Source organism: Monopterus albus, unplaced genomic scaffold (genome assembly GCF_001952655.1).
Source record: "Monopterus albus unplaced genomic scaffold, M_albus_1.0 scaffold3.1, whole genome shotgun sequence".
Classification (NCBI taxonomy): Eukaryota; Metazoa; Chordata; class Actinopteri; order Synbranchiformes; family Synbranchidae; genus Monopterus; species Monopterus albus.
The window spans coordinates 8,542,795-8,565,763 of record NW_018127883.1 but is presented as its reverse complement, the minus strand read 5'-3'; the positions used below and the strand labels follow the sequence as shown (position 1 = coordinate 8,565,763).

Genomic DNA, 22,969 nt, shown 5'->3' with positions numbered 1-22,969 from the left:
GTGTTGTATGTATCAAACAGGCACAGAAAACTGGAGTTGCAATTGTGCAAGAGTCATTTGTGGGAATGTCTGCACTGTGTGCCTCACCCCTCATGCGTTTTAGGGGAGGATCACACAAATAAGATGAGATGTTAAGAGGATGATGTGTTCTGTTGGATTTGCTGAAGTTACCCTATTTGCAATTACACAAGGAAAATTACAAGAGCCATAAGTAAGGCCTTAGTGGGGGAAAGACATTTCCATTAAGTATAGGCTTATATGTGACTAAAACATGGTTAGAAACAAAAATGGAGCTAATAGCTACTTAATGAATACAATACATGATTACTATAACAGTGAAGAATAGTGTGCTGGGGAGTTTGTGTTCATTAAATTTGAATTTGAACTAAAATATTAGCGATGTAAAATCAATACAGACTGCAGCTAAACTTTGCTTTGTTTTGTTAAGATGTTTAAGTGAGTCTGGTTGCATTTAACAACCATATCAATGCCATCTTCACATCCACCTGCTGCACTCTACAGGACCTCCTTCATCCATGTCTCTCTCTTCAATCTGATTGCACTGCTCTGTGTATCTTGTGTATATTTTCTATTTTGATTTGATTTTGATTTTATTATTGAGATCCCCATTAGCTGATGGACAAACATCCACTACTCTTCCTGGGGTCTCTACAAATTTTAAAAACATTAACATTGTCTTTAATTTGCCCAGTATTTCATCTACTTTTTGTCTAATATATTACAAATTAGATGCTGCAGACTAAACTATCATATCATATTTTAATAGTGACAGTTTTTCTCTGGTGGCATTGAACCTCAGAGCACAGTGGCACAGTGGTTAGCGCTGTTGCCTCACAGCCTTTCTGTGTGGAGTTTGCATGTTCTCCCTGTGTCTGTGTGGGTTCTATCCAGGTACTCCAGCTTCCCCCCCCATGTCCAAAGACATGCAGCTTACATTGATCGGTGACTCTGAATTGCCAGAAGGAGTGAGTGTGTGTGGTTGTTTGTCTACATGTCAACCCTGTGATAAACTGGTGACCTGCTCAGACCCCACCTCTTGCCCATTGTCACCTGGCATTGGCTCCAGCCCTCCACGACCCTGTTCAGGAATAAGCGGTATAGATAATGGATGGATAGAGATTAGCTCAGTGATTATATACAGTAGAAACAGAAAGAAAAGTGATGGCTACAAGCTCTTCTTTACTGGCAGTGTGCATCATGGAAGTTCAATATCAGGTGCAGTCCATGAGCTGTATAATAAGCTGCTGGTTTAGTAAATCACACACTAAATACACACCAACCGGGATCACAAACCTCAGTGCAAAGTGGCACAACTCCACTGTGTTAGTACATCTGGCTCTTAGTCTTCCTATTGATTGTTGCTCAACAAGGATAAACATCCATAAATTCATGTTATATCAAAGGGGCTTTCCTATGTAAAAATAATTGCAGTTGATCGTTGTATGTTGTATGATCATTGTTACATGAGCTGTTAGCACCTGATACATAATGAGAACCTTGGTGGAAAAGCCTTAAATCATTTGGAATTGATCCAATAAGACTGAGAAAAATGAGAAGTATTGAAAAAATAACTAAATAAAAAAAGAACCTTTTGTTGTTTTTCATACTATTCAAACATTTTATCACAGTGATAAGGAACTGAGCATCATAAGCCTTTAGGGAACAAAAACAGTATGATTTGGTTAATAATGACTAACATCATGCATGTTGCCTGATATTTCAGTGAAAATAGTGGGTATAGGAACACATCAAAAGAGTAATTGCTATCATGTAGAGCTGGAAGATAATTCCGTTATATATTAATCATAATAGTAATATTAATGGGGTGGCACAGTGGCGTGGTGGTTAGCGCTGTTGTCTCACAGCAAGAAGGTTCCAGGTTCCCACAGTTCAAAGACATGCAGCTTAGGTTGATTGGCAACTCTAAATTGCCCGTAGGAGTGAGTGTGACTGTGTGGTTGTTTGCCTACATGTCAGCCCTGTGATAGACTGTGTACCCTGCCTCTCACTCAATGTCAGCTGGACACTATTCAGGAATAAGCAGTATAGATAATGGATGGATGGATATTAATATGTTCATGTCATTTTATCATTTTGCAAACTGTTTTAATCTAAAATAATGATTTCAAACAGGGCTTTTCAGCTAATTGTGTCTCAGGGACCACCATTCTGATTAGGAAGTAACCTGAGGACCACTGTTGTGGGTGGATAGACTGTAGGGCACAGTTTTAATTCTGAAAGTAACCATGGCTTTTCAAAATTTTATGTATTTGCAAGGATTGGATTATTCACAAATATTATTACATGGAAATGTAAAACAAAAAAGATTCTTACAATGAAACTACATTACTGGATGCATGGTCAGGGACCACCTGCAGTGCCTCCGTGGACCACCAATGGGCCACGGACCACTGGTTGAAAACCCCTTATTTAAAAGTGATAACAATATAGCTGCATAAAACACGTGCCAAATGTCAACATGCTGTGGCAACCCCTAATGGGAAAAAGCTGAAAGTGACATTACATTACAACAATATAACTGCTCTGATTTTTATTTATTTATTTATTAATTTTACAGTGGGTCAGTTGTGAACATGTGCCTGCCAGTGAATATATTGGAGCAATTAGAAACTTAAAAGCCAGATAGTTTTTTTAGGGGATGCTGGTTGAGACCAAACCACAGCTAAACATATTGGACTTGCAGAAACATGGCTCAGACTGAGTTCAAATGTTGCTACGTGTTAATTGACACGTTTGCAATAACAACTTTGTAAATTGGCAGTTTTTATGTTTACAACTTATTGCTCGCCAAGAAATACCTAAAAGCAGGTTTAAGTTTCTGTGTGAATATTTTTGTGTAATGTCCAATCAAATGGAGCACGGTTTGTTGCATTGTATAATTTGTAATTTTAAGTGTGATATAACCCAGTCCTTCTGCCATGTTGCTCTCCATCATCATTGCCACTTTTAATTTTCCATTTAACAGCGTTGCTACCTGGGGTTTATTGCACTTATCAGTATGTTCTCCTTCACCAGTGACATTGCTTCCCTGAAACTACCCATTGTATAGTGTGTCATATTACACTGTCCATATAGCTTTATTGTCCCGTACCGTTGGCTCAGCAGTGAGTGCAGGGTGGGAGAGGAGGACAGTTTTATTTCCCCCACCCTCTAGGAGATGGGGATATGGAGGATTGCCAGGTTAATGTGCTTGACCCAATCAAAGCCCAGAGCAGAGCCTTTCCATGGAGTCCAGAAGTTGGCCTGATAAATGGCCTCTTTGCTGGACGGAGTTCAGTACCTGGACCTCAGTAGAGGGAATGACAACAGCAGCTTTATTTCTCCCTCTCTTCACACAGAGCAGTGAAGCCCGGCATAAGACAAACATTTTAGCATTGCCTGACCTGTTCAACCTATTTTCTGTAACAGCTGGATGGAACGTGGTAATATGGGTTAAGTGCCCTGCCCAAGGCTGATGCCACATTTCACAATGTGGATATGAATGTATAGTTAGCATTCTGAAAACTGGAAGCAATATGTTTTTATTTCATCAGCAAACCAGTGATTCCTATGTGTGTGCAAATACCACAACATGTGGGTGAAAAAACACTGAATAACACTGAGCTCCTACTAGGAATGTGAGAATGGTCCTTTGCCTGAGGTCCATCATTCTAAAATAGACTATACACTTTGTTGGAAGTGTTACCTTTTTGTCAACTGGGTATTATCCTTGTCCCATTTTTAATACTACAGTACCTTACACTGTGTACACTTAGGTTTTGATGTGCTGCAAAAGTGTATATCTAGTTATGCTTTTTTGTTGTTTTATTATTATTATTATTTTCTCTTTATTATTTGCAGATTTTAACTATTTGTTTTTCGTCCTGTCAATACTGGAATAGCATTAAAGCGTAAGAAAAATGACATTATGGGTTTGGGCTTGACTTTAGCTAATTGTTTTTATATAATACATACAAAATATACAGTTAAAATTAACATTTTATTCATTACTGAGTCTTTATACTGTTTCATATAAACAGGTAAGATATACTGAAAAAGAAAAGCAGTTTTGTTCAGTCTACGATAATATAGTAGTTTGAGGTTTTAATTTTAGACATTTACAAAAATATTACTTTTTATTTTCACTGAATTAGGTGCAGATAGAGAACCAATATACCTGAGTTCAAACAAAAATTAGCAGTTTGTTATATATTGTAGCATCCCAAGTGAGACATGTAGGCAAACCACCAGAGCCACAGAGTAATTTTATGCATGCTCCTGCATTGTTTTGGGTGTAGTTTTCCACAGTGCCATTATTATAAGACAGTTGTTCATTAAAAATTAACATTGCTAGACCATGACATTTTTTGTGTGCATGGTTGATGATCATGATGATGCTCCTCAATTTAACTTCTTCTGGTAAAAATCCTGCCTGTCCCAGTTTAAGTGTACTCAGTCAGACACAAACCCCAATAGTACTCCTCAAAATGAGCAAAGCATAGCTTGCAAAGCATGGTAATATTAAAAAATATTCTATCACTGTTTTACATTTCAGCAACCACAAGAGGAAAATGAACTGCTACAGTTTTTAGAGTAGCATGAAACAATTCTGCTAAATGGTCAGAACTGACTTTTAGTGTGAATCATTACCTTACTTGAGTTGAGCCAAGGTTATATTTTTTTCTGAGCACTTTAAAATATTATTCAGCACATGTATTGGCAGTGGAGCATATAATGGCTTGTTTGCGCTACTCAGACTCCATAAGCAGGATTTGCAGCTTTCCTGTGTGTGTTAATATATATGACAGTTACAAGGTAAAAGAAAAGAGCATTCTGTGCAGACCTTGTAAAATCCTGACTCAAATGATACTTGGAGTCACAGATAGCCTATATACCGTAAAAACTGAATCGCAGTGAGATTTTACTTTATGATAGCAGGCAGAACACTGAGGGGTATGGTGTATAGGGTACCTGCTAATTTTTTTATTCTTGATCTTTCTTGGCAGTGCAATCCGCATCAGTCGGAAGGGATGGCATATGCTTCTCAACTTCTGTTTCCACACAGCTCTGACCTTCGCTGTGTTTGCCGGCGGCATCAATCGAATCAAATACCCCATCATCTGTCAAGCAGTAAGTGCATTCCCTTTTCATTTGTCCCACTCTCAAAGCTTTTGAAATTGATTATAAATGTCTGGTGAGGTGTTGGCAACCAGGGTACTGAGTGCAGTGTGTTGACGTATATTAGATATATGTGATTATATGCTTCAGCGACATGTATGGTCCAGTCGCTCCTCTGCTAAAATCCTGGTACAATGAGCCCTGATGATTCAGGCTTTCTCACCATGAATGCATTCACTTTCTCTTTCTCTGCTGTCTAGCTTTATCCTCTTTAGTTGCCTAGTGGTGGGAATCATGGCCCAAATGTGATTTGTGGCATTTTTTGTGGACATTTTGCAATGTAATATAAATATACATGTCTTATACTCTCAGTTGGCAGTTTATTATTATGATGCCAAGGTAAAACGTATACAGTCTAATCCAACAGTTCTCCAGTAGATCCTCCTTCATGGTGGTGACAATGTTCAGTTGTGTTCACACTGTGTTGATTCAACTGTATGACAATTTGGAAGAAATAGTTTGTGCTCTTGTTGATTTGTACTGTATTATACACAGAGGTGTTTCATCATATAGCCTAGCATCACTGATAAAAATGGAGTGAACAAAATAATAGATACTTTATACCTGTACAGTATAACGCAATACTGTTCAACAGCACCACAAATTACATTTTACTAAGTTATCATACTGGAACCGAGTTTCATTTTTGCAATTCATATATACTCTATATAACAATTCATTAACTGAAAGTATCACAAGTATTATGACATTTTTACAGGAGCACTCATGCATACTCTTTGAATTAAATGGAAACAAAAAGCTTCCAGTGGCTGCACTCCTGTACAATTTTTGTCTGTAGATGGTCAACAACAGCTCAGTGTGTTTCCAGCCCCTGGTAAAGACTGTCACACATGAAGCTTGTAAATGCCTCAGTGCTCAGTGTTTGAGTGTTTTTTCCACTAACTGTATCTATGAACATGGATAGCTATGCTAGCTGCACTGGCTTTATGGATGCTGTCTGTCTACCACCAGACTGAATATCTCACCAAGTAGAAGTGTGGCCAGGACATTCATGGTCCCAGAGCATAAATCTTACAGACTTTGGTGTTGCCCTTTTTTCCCCTCTACAACCACCAACCAGGTCAAAGTCGTCACTGTGAAATATCTCACTAGAAGGATTTTATGGTTCCCATCAGATGTATCCTAATAACTTTGATGATCCACTAACTTTTCATCTACTGCAACCATGAGGTTAACATTTGATTCACACATTCATGTATTCATGTTCCCATTGCATTGAATTGTAACCATATTAGTGATCCCTGACTTTTGTTCTTGTTTGAACATCAGGAAGAGATAGATAGATAGATAGATAGATAGATAGAGAGAGAGAGAGAGAGAGAGAGAGAAAGATAGAATGGCTAATCAGCAAATGCTAATCCACTGAACTACAGTGGTGAGCATAATCAGCAAATTCTAATCCACTGAACTACAGTGGTGAGCATGATAAAACCCAAACCCTCTTATTGTCACCATGTAAAGATTTTCATTGACAATGTTAGCATACTGGCATTAGATCACTGCCTAAACACAGGTTTATAGTGATGCAAGCATTGCTGTAGACTTAGTTTTATTTCAGATTATCTTGTTTGGATGTTCATTCTGTTGTTCTTAATTTGACTGGAGGTTAGTTTTACTTTTGCTTCCATCAAGCCTAATCTTTCTGTTTACATAAAGGCTGCAGATTTCTTGCTTTTGTACATGATGAGAAGTGTGCAGCATTTGGTCTGCAAAATAAACATTTTACTGATGTCTCTGATCGTTTTTACTGCCAGGCAATGTCATTTACCACTGCTTAAGATAATGACTATAGGCAAGTCAGCCTCATTTTGTGATGCAAGTGTTGTACAGTGTGCCTGCGGTTGAACCTTCTGACCCTCTGCATCCAATACTGTATGTGTGATGCTTCCATCTTTGTAGCCCACAGTTATAAATGAGTGAGCCAGACTTGTGGCGGAACATGGAGATTTGGGATGTCAGGATAGATTTGGAAAGAGGTCAGAGAAATTACTTAATGCCTTGTGGCCTGCTGCAAACTCGCTATTTTTAGGTTTTCTTACAGGATGTATTTAGGATGTATATATGTAGGAATGGTGTATAAGATAAGATAAAACTGTATTAATCCCACAATGGGGAAATTCCTGTGTGCAACGAGTGTTGCAAACATGAGGTAAGCTCTTAAAGTATATGAAGTTAGAACGTATAAAGTAAATACTAGGTGGATACCATATGGTGTTAACTGGAGCATATATCCCTGTCAAGATATAGGTTTAAATAAGGAATGTGAGAATGAAACAGTCATATGTTCCTTCTTTTACTTTTCCTGTGTTTGGAAAGTAATACAGTCCAGGTGGATTTCCTTTCCGGTTGAGTGATAGCTGGACCTGTTCAGGTTGTGAGCATGAAACACCAGCAGGAACAGAGCATCCTCCATTGTCAGCTCTCCTCAGCAGGAGGACATTTACTCTACTGCATGTACCTACAAAGGAATTTCTTTTCTACTTTTCACTCAGAGTCTCAACTGCTTTCACTCACCCTCTTTTTCTATCAGTGGGTTTTGTTTGTTCCCTTTATTGGGAGCTGCAATGTGCTTGGGACTCAGCTGCCTCCTCTGCTAGCACAAGTACATTAGGTGGCCCCTTATTCCATAGTGTAAATACTCCACCTCTACATGCTAAAATGCAGAACAGCATTTTTCATGCCATCCTTTCCTGAGCTGTCTAGCAGGAGGCCCGGTGACAGGGATGTCTGTAAGAAGTCACCACTTGTGTCATAGCTGCCAAGTCTGTCTCCACAACTGACACAAAATGGCTAGTGTTTCTCTAAAAATGCAGCTCCTCTCATCCACCTGCTTCCTGCCATTTAATATCCCATGAATAACTTACCATACCATATTGTTACTATTTATTGTAACAATTTAAGCCTTCACTCTGCTGACAGACATGCCCTCCATTGTATGACATGCAGTTCTAATAGTGTACTGACAATTTTATAATGAGGATTAAAAAGTTGTAGCTAGAAACTAAATAATGAATGGAAAGTGTAATGGATACAGGCTCAGCAAACAAAATCCTGACATAAAGCCCAGTGAGGGTTTTGTTAAAGATGAAAAATAGATGCAGATGAAAACCTCAGATCTGTGTGGTGCAGTGAGGAGACTGTAACTGTCCTTATGTAATACATGAAACAAACACGAATTCCATCTTTCCATCAGGTTTTCCACATTAGTTCCTGCCATTTGGGGCTTGACTGGTGCTGTTTTGATTACAGCATCCTGTCGCAATATCTTCTTCTACAATGGTTTAATGCCCCTGGAGAATTAACACCACCTGCAGTTTATCTTGATGAGCCCAACGTCTAATATTTGCATAACAACAGTGGATGGAAACTTGTGTGACTTTGTTTTTTCTTTTGGCTGATGTTGTAATAATTAAATTTGCACTACATTTTAATGGAAACCTGGGTAGTGAAGCTGTGGGTTGTGTGCTTAGTGTGAGGTATTTCAGAGTGAACCTGAATATGTGGGGATGGTTATAGTTAAATCAGAAATGTGTGGGCCTTTGCAAATAGAGAGGAAAGCAGAGCTGTGGAGAGATATGAAGCTGTAGAGCATCACTGGCCCCCACCCAAACCTCTCTCACCTATGTTGTTGGATTAAAATGCCCCTGAGTGCAGGATGTGTCAAAGAGAGAGATTTTAATATGAACATACCAAAAAAGAGTTTTTGACAAACACATACAGTACCAAGAGATAACTGAACAATTAAAACTCACACAGATTAAAACTGTGTCACTCATAAATAATATTTGACTTGACTTGACTGAATATTAGAAAGTGAGAAATTCATTTTATTGGCATTCTAACTTGTTATGGTTAATCAGAGAGTGAATAATTTAAGAATGAGACCTGCAGTTGTAAGAGTCCTTGTTAAATGATTCTTCTACCATAACACTCCATCAAATGCAATTGTAAATTTTAATTTTTAATTATTATAATTTGTTAATTGATGAATTTTGTTTGGCTATTCTCTTGTTCAGCTGTTAAACTGTTCATTGAATTCTGAAGATTTAAAGATACAGTCAAAAGGACCATACAAAAGGATTTTCACAACCCAAAAGCTGGTCTTTTTATTTGCTCGTTACTGATCTGTAAAACATTATTAAATGGCAGGCTATCCATTTAATGTGTTTAATAAAAGTGGTACCCATAAATCTTACTGAACTCTACTAATGCATCCACCTCCTATCTGGTAGTGCAGGTGTTACTGACAAATCCATGCTCTTAGCTGACCCTAGTCTTGCTCTTTAACTTTAATATTCAGTCATTTATCTAATTTTATCCCAAGGCCTTTGAGTGTTTTGGGCTGCTCCTCCTTTAGCCAATCACTGCAAACAGAATAACGCTCTGCAGATTTGGGCTGGAGCCCAGATTTCCTGGAGCCCCACTGGGATCGAGGCAGAGGCCCCACCAGACACAATTTAGGGTAATTACAGGATGGTTTGAAGAGATTTGTGATCACATAATGCACATTTAAATGTGCACAGAGACACATTTAAATGTGCACACAGACACACGCAGTGCCTGCTGAGTTCTCAGTGTCCCGCCCCCCAGTCATCCCAGCTCCTCTTTGTACACACACACACACACACACCCTTCTCCCTTCCCAGGGGGACACATAAATACATGCTCTCCCTCTGACAGGCAAAACTTCAAGGAGCTCAGAAACTAGCTGTGGCAGCTCTTGCAGCATTTCAAGCATGCACTCCCCACCCAATCTTTCTCCCCTCACCCTCCTCCCTTACCATCTCCACCTGCATCCTATGCTCATCTTCCCTCTCTCTATTTGTATGCAACTCTTCAGTCTTGCACCACCTCTCCATCCATTGTGGCATTGTTGCTATGCAGCATTCGATCTCTTTATGGCCTCAAAGTCAAAGTCATCTCTAAACTCCATTTCTATCTTTTCTTCCAACAACACCAGCTTTCACATTGATTTGAGAAACACCCCAAGTACCACAGTACATTTTCTGCTTGCCTATATTATGCAGCAAAACAACATACAGTGCATCCAAATGTTTTCCTTGCTTTACCTCATCTTACCTCAGACCATCAGAATTTGATTACCCATTTCAGCTGAATGCACAGTGCTAAAGAAACTGTTAATTTGGCAAAGAACTCGGCTGCATAAGACCCAGATCTGAGGTTACATCCAGCTGTCATCTTAAGTATGCTATACAGAGGATTTCCTCATTAGTGTGCTACTGTGAAATTAGTTGTGACAGCTGGAAAAAAAATGCTGTAGACATTAGAATATTTGCAGTGATTTGCTTTTTGTTTCCATTGGGTCCAATTTGAGTGTTCATGCGCTTTTTTCCACATATGTAAAAAGCTTCCAGTAGACTGGTTATTTTTGCATCAAAAACAGATGGGAACCAATTTAATGAGTTAGCCGACAAAGGACAGCTTACAGGGACCTTTGAATATAGCACTATTACGATATGCTAAAATTAACAGTGTCACAGAAAATGGTACACTTAAGATAAAAGATAAACTCTTAAAATAACTGAAGTATCAAAGGAACTGCCAAAATGGAGAGCTGCATGTAAGTCAACTTTGCTATTAGAAAAGTTAACTAAAAAGTTAGAATTGTATTTTATTATTAATTGACTGAATTTCTTATTGATTAAAGCAATATACCTACATTAAATCCTGAATCGACAAGGTCAGGGGCAGTACTGTTGGTTCAAGCATCACTCTGACCCACATCTGTCCTAAGTTTACAGTTTGTATTGTTTCAAATTTGTTTAATTGTTGGAGTGGATTTGTCCTGCTGTACACTGTCTTACTGAATTCCGTGAGATAATATCTGGCACTGTCAGTAGAATTTTATCAATATTTTTGTTGCTTTGAAATGTCTGGCAGCTCTGCACTGTTTGTCTTCACTCTGCGTTTCCTTCTGATCAAACTGTCACAGAGCAAACCACATTTCTTATTGTACTGTGCCATGCTTGTAAACACTTGATACAGTATGCTGTTTGTTGGAGCTGATTAGAATAAAAAACATCACTGTGTAAAACAGTGTTAATAGAGAAACACTGTCAAACCAGTTCATAGTTTTCACAACAGAGTGACCACGAGGGTCTGTGCAATGTAAATATCATCATCTGCCCAAGTCCCTGTGTTCCATGTGGACCCACAAGCAGCCCACTGTCACACTGACTGGCATGCACTAGAAAGATAAACTGGATGTTTGTTTTAGGCACTGTGTGTATGTACTGTATATTTTGCATCATTGGTTCTGTCCTTTAGAATTGTTTGTGTTTGACTTCATGTTGTTCAGCCAAATACAACAAACGCACAAGCTCTTCTTCTTGCTGTCAGAGGTCACCATCATGTTTTTTACATGTATGCATAATCATACCCCTGACTGCATGTGCAGAATTTCATGCTTGTGTGTATCCCCTGTCCCCTGTGTGCAGCTGGCCATGTCTTTATCCATCCTGAAGTTTGATAAGGGCTTAAGGAGGCTTTTTAATAGCCCATTGCTAAATTTCACATTTGCTCTGAGTAATGTTTATTTTATTCTGACATTAAAGCACCAAGTCCTCAAACTGAATTGATCATGTAAGTAAGTATAGGCATATCTCAATTATGGGTGTGCAGTTTCACTGGTTTATGCATCACTGACCTCTCCAAAGTGATAAAACAGTGAATTTGATGTTTAGAAACTTCTGGAGTGCTGTTTCCAGTTCCTGTTTGGTTAACTGTGTGATCATTGTGCTGCTCACTGTTGTGATGTGATCACTAACTGAAATGACATATTTACCATATTCTCTACTAACAAAAGCACACAACACATTATTAAGTGTAAAATGCCGAAAAGGTCTATGTTTATCAGATAGCCTGGCGTGCATTTTGTCAACCTGGGGTTTGTTGTATTGTGTCAGTCTAAATGAACTAAAATATCTCATTCAAAGGATGGGTAACTAAAATGTACACTATGAATATGGCTGGCGTTGAATTCCTTGTTTTAAACAACTTGGACTATATTTTATTATTTAAAAATAACTTATCAATATTAGAATATATCTACCAGGTGTATTAGTGCAAACACTTAATACATTGCTAACTGTTTTTGATAATTCATCATCACTTCATAGTGCATCAGTGGATGTATTAACTAAGCTGGCATGGTACTACCAGTCTTTGCTGCTAATATGGGAATAGGCAAACCCGGAAGCTGTTGGCTTATGTGCTGGGCAAGCAATTTGCATTTAAGTAACTTTAAGTTTGGTATCCACTTCCCATATACATCCATAAGTGCACCCAAGGAATAAACAGCAGTGGTCATATGACTGGCACTATGCAAATCTGTTCAACATAAGTTGGTACTGTATTATATATAAAAAGTCTACTTATAAAGATTTATAAAGCAGACTTTTAGCTTTTTATAATGGCTGTAAACAGGTTAATTAATTATCTGTTTGATGATGTGTAGACTGCAATTGTCTCAGCTGTATGTTCAAATACTGCCTAATCATCACCATGGCTGTATTACAGTACCTTATTTATGCAGACTGCAGTGTAGGTCATTATTCACAAGTTATGATTACTGTGTGTACCCCTATATGTACCACACTGTTAATTTGAGAACCCTTCCTCTCCCCTTATTTCCATAATACAAAGACTTGTCCTTTCTGTCTGTTCTGGCACTAATGAAGCTCTGAAGTTTGTAGACTCTGCAGCACTGATTGACGTACCATCCACTCTCTGCTAACCAGCACAGGGTCACTTCCAATTAGCATCTGGGCTCTGGTACACTAGCTTCGGTCCCTAGGCCTGTGAGGTTTGAGTGAAATCATTTGATTGGGTATCTTAGATTGGTAGTACATCCTGAACAGCCTGGATGGAAAGAAGGCTCAGCACAATTTAATTTTCTTTCCCCATTCAACTCTCATTTCTCACCTTTCTTTCTGTGAGCAGGCAAAGCCTTTAGTTAGACCAGTTCTCCTATTTAAACATAATTCATTAATTTTTAAATGAGAAGGAAGCTATGTATACAGTGAATTCTGAAAAAGTCATGTGCTGATAGTTGTCAGTGTCATTCATATTCAGATTTATCATTCACAGTGCACACCTTGTGTCCTCCAAATCAGCTGATAAGGAGCTGCTCAGTATCCAGCACTATAACCACACCATAATGCTCTTATCCCAGACAACCTTGATGATTTAGTAGAACTTTATGAACCTACTGTATCTTTCCATTCCACACTATTGTCTTTTAAAGAAGCATAGGACAAAGTCATCAGGTCTTGAAGCAAAATATCTACGGGGGCACCTTTAGTGTGCCATTGATGTTTTTGAGAGAGGAGTGGCATCTCTCCTGTCCATCTTTTCTGTTAATTACAGGAATATAATCAAAGGTGCCATTTTTCTTAGACACATGCTCTACTCTGTATATAAGCAAAAGTTTTAAAAAGTCAGATAAAATACTTGATGTGCTGTTCCTAACCTCATCTCAGGTTGGGGTCGTGCTGCACTACTCATCTCTGTCAACCATGCTGTGGCTCGGTGTGACGGCAAGGAATATCTATAAACAGGTGACCAAGAAGCCTCTGCAGAGTCAAGATGGTAACCCGCCTCCATCCCTTAAACAGCCCCTGTTGAGGTAAGTGTAAATTTCCTTGCAACCCTCTTCAAGTCTGACCTGATCCAAATGGAAAAGTACATAAAGAGCTCTCTGTATGTGTTTGTGTGCCTGTGTGTGTTACCAGTATTTTTGGCGTTCCTTGTCATACTGCGTGCTGTGCGTGTATCTTCTTAGGCCAAGGACTGGTTCACTGCACACTTATCTGGTTTCTCATTTCATTTTTTCTCTGTACATGACTGTGACATGCATGTAGACATTATCTACAGTCTCATCTTGTATTTATTTTTAGCCGTGATGGAAAAGGTATGGCTCCTGTGACTACTGCATCATTACATAGTTGTTGATGCATCAGTGTGTAAGAAGCATGTCCCTGTAGTAGTTGTCAATGTGCAGATAGTTTTATCAGGTTTACATACAGTTTGCTAGTGTAGTCTAGTGGTTCCCAACCTAGGAGTCAGGATCCCTCCACAGAAAAATCTGGGGGTCATGAGATGATAAACTGAATAGGAAGTAAAAAGTACTAGAGATGTGTACCTCCTTGGTGCCTCAGAAAGTACTTTAATGAAACCAGAAGAAGTTTAGAAGAACTTAGAAGTTGAAATTCAGTCTGGTACAGTCATTACAATCCAATGTAATACCATGTTGTGTTTACCCAAGTAACTGGTAACTATAACAAAACTATAGCAATCAAAATAAATGCAGTGGAGTAAAAGTACAATATTTGCCTCTAAAACTATTGTAGTAGACATATGGATTAGTATAAAATAGAAATGCTCAAGTAAATTATAAATAAATGAAAATTATACATGGGCACAGTATTTGAATAAATATTAAAATATTTTTAATATTGGAAATTTTTTCAACAGATGTATGGGTCATTGGGTTCTTCTATGCGTGCAAAGCTGGGTCTACACAACTGTGTATTTGAGTGTTTCCATATTTGTGTATCTGTTAATTTTTGCTAGCTTGTGTATTTTTCTCAGGTGTTTGCTGGCTCATGTTTTCTATGGAGGACAACAATAGCTTTACACAGATGAGTTATTGCCTCGTTTATCTGCAGAGACATCCACAGCTACTTTGCATTCTCTCAGGCCTTCAGCTTTGTTTGCTCTGTAGTGACATAGCTGCCTGCTGCCCACATTTACTCATCTTAAGAAACTTCATTTTTAATCTGAATCACTGTTCACCACATGGGAAGGATTTTAGTTTTTGGAGGGTAATTAGACAGATAAATTCCAAAGATGTGTGGAGTCAAGTGAATTCCTTTTAATAAATTAAAATTCTGAATTGATTCCTGTTTAGTGACATTTTTGGCATTTTGGTCAGTTAGCATAACTATTAATAACCATTAATGCCATTCATCAGTAGCGTCAGAGCTTTTGCTGACTGATATTGTCTGGTCCAACTAATTTTGGATTTTCATAAAGTTCAAAAACTGTTAAACAGAAGAAACTTAAATAACAATGGTTGGGTCAGAGGGAGCTTTAGAGAGCTGACTAGCTGCCGGTTTAATCTACTGTTATCACTATTACTGCCATCGCCATTACCCCAGAGAGTACACCTGGATAAACAGTTGAAATTAGTTAGCTAAAACAAACTGATAAATTGTAGTAATATAACTGAGAGGTTGACCAAATCAAACTAAATCTTGACAATGCAACGGAATGAAAAAATTGTTATAATATCCACTCATGCACTTTCAAATCAGTTGAAACAAACATATTTGAAACTCAACAATTGGCTTTTTTGGTAGGAGTGCATGTCAGATAAAAAAAAAAGATTGGAAACTCTAGACCGATGATATATATTTTTTGTAGTTTTGAAAGATTTTGAAACCTCAGATTTTGCTCTTTTCCCATGGGTAAAGCAGCACATTTCTGTCTGACAGGGTGTGTAGTAAATGTTTTGACTCTGGTATTCTGTTTGAGGCTTCCTATTACCCTGTAGGGTAAGAAGAATGGAGGGTAGATGAATGTGAGGAGGAGGAGGAGGAGGATAAAGGGTGAAGAAGTGAATGAGTTTAAGCGACTTGTTAAATGGAAACAATGCACCGATGCTATACTTAATTATTCCAATCACCGAGGAGCCCGCTGAGCCAATCTGTGTGTTTAGTCATTTAATTCCTATTCAATTAGATATGCGCATCAGGTTGAATTTTTACCTTTTGTGATTTTTTTCCCCCCACTCATTTGCCATATTGTTCCTTTTCTGCTTACTCACAACATTTGGCATGTTTGATATCAGCCTTTGGATACAGATGATGCTCTTCCTCCACGTTGAGTAGGCTCCGTGTGAGCTCCTCTGCATATTGCAGCTGTGCTGCAGACCTGAACTCCAGAAGCTTCAATGCGAAATTCTGTTAGGGGAAGGTTTGAGAGGACAGATACAGATGCAAACAAAGGGTGCACTGTAACAAATGCCTGCTTTTCATTTAATCTGGTATTGAGCTTTAGCGTGTCATTTTCAGAGAGCCACTGGATTATAGTACTGTATGAGCTGCTTGAGTTTTCTTGAACTTTATTAACTATTTTGAGGAAGATATAACAGATGACCCCACACATTTGATTTGCACTCAGTATGAACCCCCTGAGATATCTTACTCACTAGCTTTTAGACTTGCTTTCTATGTGGAGTTTTAGAGGATCATTGTGATACATGTAGCGCTATACCTCAGCCATACCACCTGAAACTAATAGCCATAAAAATCTATCAATGAGCAATATCATACACTATATGCTGGACAATATTAAAGCTGTAATCTATAACACAATATAATACAATAATACATACCTGAAGAGTCCCTGAAAGTCACTGAGGATAAGGATGCCATCAAATAAGGATCCCCCTAATCTAGCAGCACTTACCTTGCAAGACAAATCCTCAGACACCTGTGTAATTTGGGGTGGGGGGTTAATATGGAAACATTCTTGAGGCTCTCCCATCATGCATTGCTTGTGAATGAGATAATTTATCTCGGGGGAGGAAATGGGATGATGTGGTGCAACAGTCAAGTTGATCCACAGTGACTGACAGTAAGGCTCCCCATAAGACAGGCTCATGCAATGAGACTCAGCAGCTGCAAGACAAATCAGTTTCTCCTTTGGGCATCTCCCTCACCCAGCAACCAACATGTTCGTCCCCATCTACCTCTTTTCTTGTCCCTTTACTTCTGACAGCATCTGATGGCACAGATACACTGTATTGGAACACACATAGTAAAATCCTCTGCACATGCTATTAGTTGACAGTCATCTGATATGACTGGGCCAAGTCATTCCTTTAAAGCAACATTCTACATTGTTAAATTTCACCAAATGCATTTTTTAATTGATTAGGATTTAAAGTAAAAAAAATTTGAGATGATACTATGAGTGTACCTTTCTCTGTCTTTAGATGTTTTAGAAGAAATATTTTTAGATTAGACTTTCAAAGGTAAAATGGTTAGCATCAGTGGCTGGCCATACATATATTATGAAATATGTGTATTCAAAAATGAAATCATACTGTGAGGTATAGGATACCTCACAAGTTGAAGTTGTTTAAATGCAACTCAAGCCATCAGAGTGCTTTACTGGGAAAGCAGAGCTCATTGCTTTTCCGACAACAGCAGCTTACATGTTGATTATTTCTTGGTTTTTCTTTCAAGAGACCTGCAGTCTACATGTTATGAAAAACATTACTCATACTAACTTGAAGATATACTGTAAAAATACAAGATTATATCTGTGACAGTAAGTCAGAAACATCTCATACAGTACTTGACAAGTCAAATAATTTAAATCCACCACCCCCTTCTTCATGTCTTCTGGGCTTTTTTGAACAGCAGACACCATAAATTGCAGCAATGAGTACTGACAAGTTAATCATGCTTACATTGACAGGAAGCAGATTTGTTTCCATACTAAAATTTACACTTTGGTTTGTAGCAAAGAAAACAAACTGTTGGTGTGATAACACCTGTAGAGTGTGATCACAAACACAGTGACAAGCTCAAAAGTTCACACATCAATGTGAAGATTTTTTTGGAGTGGTCATATTTCAGAAAAGTGGGGAAAGGATTTGTTTTCATGTTCGTCGGTATCATAGTTTGTTCCCAAAGCTGAGAAGATGCAGATTTTTTGGGGTCAGCCACCAGCATCGCAATTTTATGTGTCACTTTGTTTGCTTGGATTGTTCTTTCTGTTGTGTGTCTAATTGCCCTACTATTTCTCACTCACTGTTTGACAGCATGCTGTTGTAAACCAGATGTCCAGATGTAACATATAAGATTTGTTAATGCATCCATTGTTATATTTTATTGCTCTCTCTGCCTCTTTTTGACCCTCTGTCACCTCACAGATTTTATTTAGTAGGTGGTGGAGTGCCCCTCATCATCTGCGGGGTCACGGCAGCCGTCAATGTAGACAACTATGGCAGCGGGGAGCAAGCACCGTAGTAAGTTTTTGCTTTATAGACCTCAGCAAAGTGTTTTTCTCATTAAATGTTATCATGTCCATAAAAAACATCATTTTAAAGCAGATTTGCATGAGTGTACTTAGACAACCTGTGTAGACACAAATACTCACACACTTCTGACTTGCTGAATGCTTGTATTTCCCTTTGGTGGATGTGTATTTGAAAAAGTTTTTCTTTGTTGGGTAAATAATGACAACTTAGATGTATGGTTTTATTAATGTTGCTTGCACTGTGTGTACAGTATATGTGGGTGAACATTATAAAGGTAAAGGTTTCATTGGAGATTTGCTCAGCATTTCTGTTGTACTGATTAAAAAATATGAATATAAAGTATTAAAATGGTCTTCATGTGTGTTGCAGCTGCTGGATGGCTTGGGAGTCCAGCCTGGGAGCCTTCTTTGGCCCTGTGGCCTTCATTACCCTGGTGACTTGCATCTATTTCTTCTGTACCTTCATCCAGCTACGGCGACACCCTGAAAAGAAGTACGAGCTCAAGCAGCTGACAGAGGAGCAGCAGAGGCTGGCATCCATTGAGGCACCAACCCACTGCCACCAGGGAGCTGAGCCTGGAGCCCTGACAACTCCACCCACTGGGAGCCACTGCCCCGCTGGCTGCCCAGGTGTTCCCATTAATCCTGCACTGCTGGCCAATGAGCATTCTTTCAAGGCTCAGCTACGAACGGCGGCCTTCACCCTTTTCCTTTTCCTGGCCACATGGACTTTCGGGGCACTGGCTGTGTCACAGGGCCACTTCCTGGACATGATCTTCAGCTGCCTTTATGGTGCCTTCTCTGTCACTCTTGGCCTCTTCATCCTCATTCATCACTGTGCTAAGCGTGACGATGTCTGGCATTGTTGGTGTTCCTGTTGTCCCGGAAGAAACACCGATGCCTGTTCTGGCACCCATGGGGCTGCTCAAGTGCGACCCAAGGTCAGTGTAAATGGAGATACCCCCGGGCATGACCATGGTCATAGCCACTGCCACCATGACTCACCATGTCAGGGTAAAGCACTGATGAGCTGCAGTCATGGCAGCTTAAGTCATTATAAACACACTGCCCTTCCATCTTCACAAAATCATGTGACATGTCTGGCACCGGTGACACCATGCTGCGCCACTCTGCATAGCCAGCAGCTCATGGAAGAGGAGCCTGCCGCTACTCATGTGCTGCTACATGCTGACCCAGAGGGTTACCGGCCAGGCATCCAGTTGCACCCCTGCCTAAAGAGCAGCAGGACTAAAGGCCGTAATATCAGCCGCCGGGCTACAGCCAGTGCTTGCAGAGCAGGAAGTGAGAGGGAGTACGCCTATCACATCCCCTCCAGTGTGGATGAAGGAAGCGTGCACAGTTCACACACTGACAGTCCCCGCAGCACACATGAACGTCACACCCACATCAACCCACATCTGGCACACGAAGGCCACCATGATGGGCATCATGCATGCCACACTGCTGCAGCCACCACACATGAGACCCTGGTGTGCCATAATCCCTGCCACAGGCATATCTGCTGTGCCAAGGCAGACCTTTTTCCTTCTCTGTGCCCAGCAGAGGCAGGAGACAAGGGCGTCCTCCTTTGTGGCTGTGGCAAAGTGACTGAGGAGGACCCGATGGCAACACATCACCATTTGGAGATGCATGCCCCGCGTAGACAATCCTACCCCCAGAACCCGCCCAATCAGAATGGGATTCTAAAGGGGGCCCTGCATGAAGGACTCCTGTACACTTCAGACAGCACAGGGAATATACGCACTGGACCCTGGAAGAATGAAACTACTGTGTAATATGGGGAGGAAAAACAGGCCTCTTCCTGCCAAAATAAAGAAAAGAAAAGAAAATCGCCTCTCTTTCTAGAATAAAAAAAAAACAAATTGAATATAATTTTAAACTTCACAATCAGTGTGAGATATTTTTATTTTGATGTCCTTATGTTTTAATGTGTGCCGTTTTACTGTACAGAAATCTGAGATCATGTAAATGCTCCCTGAAAGCAATCCATAGCCAGAGCAGTCTCCTCTATCAGATGAATTAGTGAAATGTGCCACATCATTCAGTCCAATGTAACTGAAGGTATTGCCACTCTTCCATAAATGAATGGTTATATGTGTGTGAATTTGTTTGTTGCTCAAAGGCAACATGCTGCAGGATTTTTTTTTACACTTTGAATCTGTATCCATCAAATAATCTTCAATGACAGTGAAGCTCTTGTACTTTAAAAAACACTTGGCATCCATGTTTTCAACAACTAAACCAGCAATTTTAGACTTCATGGGTATTTTTGTCATTCAGTTAAGCAACTGTGAATACCTACTAGAGATTTTCTAAGTAATATACAAAGATACTGTTGCTTGCCAGAGCTGTGTAGAAGTTGTGAAAATTCAAAGCATCCGAAAAAAGAAGTGAAGTCAAGCATTTTTTTTCCAGATTGTATTGATCATGCTGTCTATATAATGTCTTCAGTCTAGTTTCTTTTTCTGGAGAGAAGTACAGTAAATGATGGTGCATCAACAGCGACAGCATGGCCATTGTAGTAGAGAGTTGGTGACACTGAGTCAGTGGGTCCAGTGGGAGTTTAAGTAACACTATACCACATAGAGCCACACAGGTCTTCACAGCGAATTCATTCCCAAACTACTGTTAAGGTTTTTATTCTCATCAGCACTGCTCGCACTTGCAACACGTCACATTATAAAATCAGTATTCACTGCTTTGTAAACCAAACATGCAAACATTTCAGGAAGAAGTGTGAATGTGATAGTAAAAGAAACAACAAGCTGCTAAAAACATCACTTTGGGAAACTTGCCTGTCAGCAGTGCTTTATTTTTTTCCACTTTCCCTAAAAACTAATCAAACATTTCAGCCACACTCACCTGCTGTTGGCTAAAGCCACAAAATGACACATGGCAAAACATCAGTGCAAAAGCAGTCCCTTTATATTTTACTTATTTTGTCTCTTAAAAGCCCCAAAGCGTGCATGCCTTGTTGTATGTGGCAGTGTGCTATATTTTAACACTGTAAATGAATCCCCATCCATTAACATATTTGCCTCAACCTGATACAACCACTGCAGCACCATGTATCATTTTTGTCACACTCTTGGATTAAACAAATAGTGTGTTATTATATATTATTATACTGTTTATTGTATTATTTTCCACTGGTAGTCTCCATTTAGCAAGACTTTGAGCTTAGGTTTATCCAAGAATCTAGTTCAGAAAATGTAATGCTCCTGGTTCTGGATCATTTTTGCCATGAAGGTCGCATTCTCTTTGAAAAATCTCCACTCAGAAAGGGAAGGAAAAAGAGGCTCTGTATTGGGTTAAACACAATGATGATATTGAGTATGATACTGACAAAACCACTTGTACTTTTTGTCAGAAAAGCTGAACTTTAAAAAGAATTTCACAGCCAAGCATCACATATAATCTCACAGCAGGCACTGCTTTTTATCCATCTTGTGCATTCTTGTCTATGTATATAAAATTGGTTTCTGATGAATTATTTTATATGAGATTTAAGATATTTAAGAATAAAATGAATCTATATGTAAACAAAGTTGTATAGGGAAAACAATGACCTTTCACTTTTAATACTCAGTATCTGAGTTTAGAAATGTCCTTTTTTTTTTTCAAATGCCATTTTTTGTCGCAATTTTAGTTGACTTCATAAAGTATGCAGACTTGACATGTGTTGTGAGACTTAACCTGTCATATCAGAAGTAGAAATGCACTACCCATAATAATAATTGGCCTGTCAGAATAGAATTTGTCACAACCGGTGGGTTTATTATAGAAATGCTTATTCAAGTGGGAAAGTGACTGACAGAGAATAAAATAAATTATTGTGATACTCACTGTATTTGGATGGCAGGCTTTGAATCATGAAAGGAGGCCCTGGTAGACATCAGAGATAATGTATGAACCCCATACTGTACCTTTGCACAGGGTTACTGGAGTTATTTCCGATGCCTGGGACAAAATGGGATATTGTGGGCCCGACTTGTGAGTCCACAACTGATTACACAATATGGGATCCTTGGAGCCACCTTAGATGCTGACAGTTAGTGGCTCTGGCTTCATAGTTATTGGAAAGGGATTTGTAACAGTATCACAACAAAACTCTTGCAAACATCACATTAAAGTGAGATAACCATTGGTCTAGGTTAAATGCTGTACAGTGTGTGAGTCTGCTGATAGTGTGTCTTAGCTGCAGCCTGAGCTTTTCACTGTCTTTGAGACTAATTGTTTGGTATCATAGGTCACCCTAGGCCACCTTCTCTTTTGTCATCAGTAGCAGTTATACTGCCCAGAATGATGGCTACTGGAATATTAACCTGTGGTACTGTGACAAAACCTAAAGCCAGTTTTCACTGTTTTCTACATTGACACAGATTCCAATAAATGTATTTTTTCACCATGCAGCAGATGAGAGCATCTTTGGCTTGTGTTTGTGTGTCCACCATTTACATGCTTTTATGTAACTTTTATGACAAAGAATGTGAGAGACAGAAAACACCTGTTTTTTCTTCTGGTCAGTTCTTGCCATGTCACTGTTATTTCTTCTGACAGCATGATGGAGATTGAGATGTTTTACAGAGCCACCACAGGGGAGGAATTCAAATGATAGCAGGCTTGACTTCTGCTGTGGATTTACATGTATGTG

At 39.2% G+C, this 22,969-nt stretch overlaps 1 protein-coding gene across 5 annotated transcripts in view; it reads left to right on the top strand.

Moving 5' to 3' along the window:
- adgra1b (adhesion G protein-coupled receptor A1b) overlaps window positions 1–22,725 on the top strand; it is a 163,788-nt gene extending 141,063 nt beyond the window's left edge. For all 5 annotated transcript variants that reach the window (XM_020599331.1, XM_020599338.1, XM_020599323.1 and 2 more), the window contains 4 exons: window positions 5,028–5,151; window positions 13,722–13,867; window positions 18,188–18,283; window positions 18,665–22,725. In XM_020599331.1, the coding sequence (XP_020454987.1) occupies window positions 5,028–5,151; window positions 13,722–13,867; window positions 18,188–18,283; window positions 18,665–20,090 (1,792 nt within the window). In that variant the 3' untranslated portion in view covers window positions 20,091–22,725. The remainder of the gene's footprint in view (window positions 1–5,027; window positions 5,152–13,721; window positions 13,868–18,187; window positions 18,284–18,664) is intronic.
- Window positions 22,726–22,969: the final 244 nt, after the last annotated feature.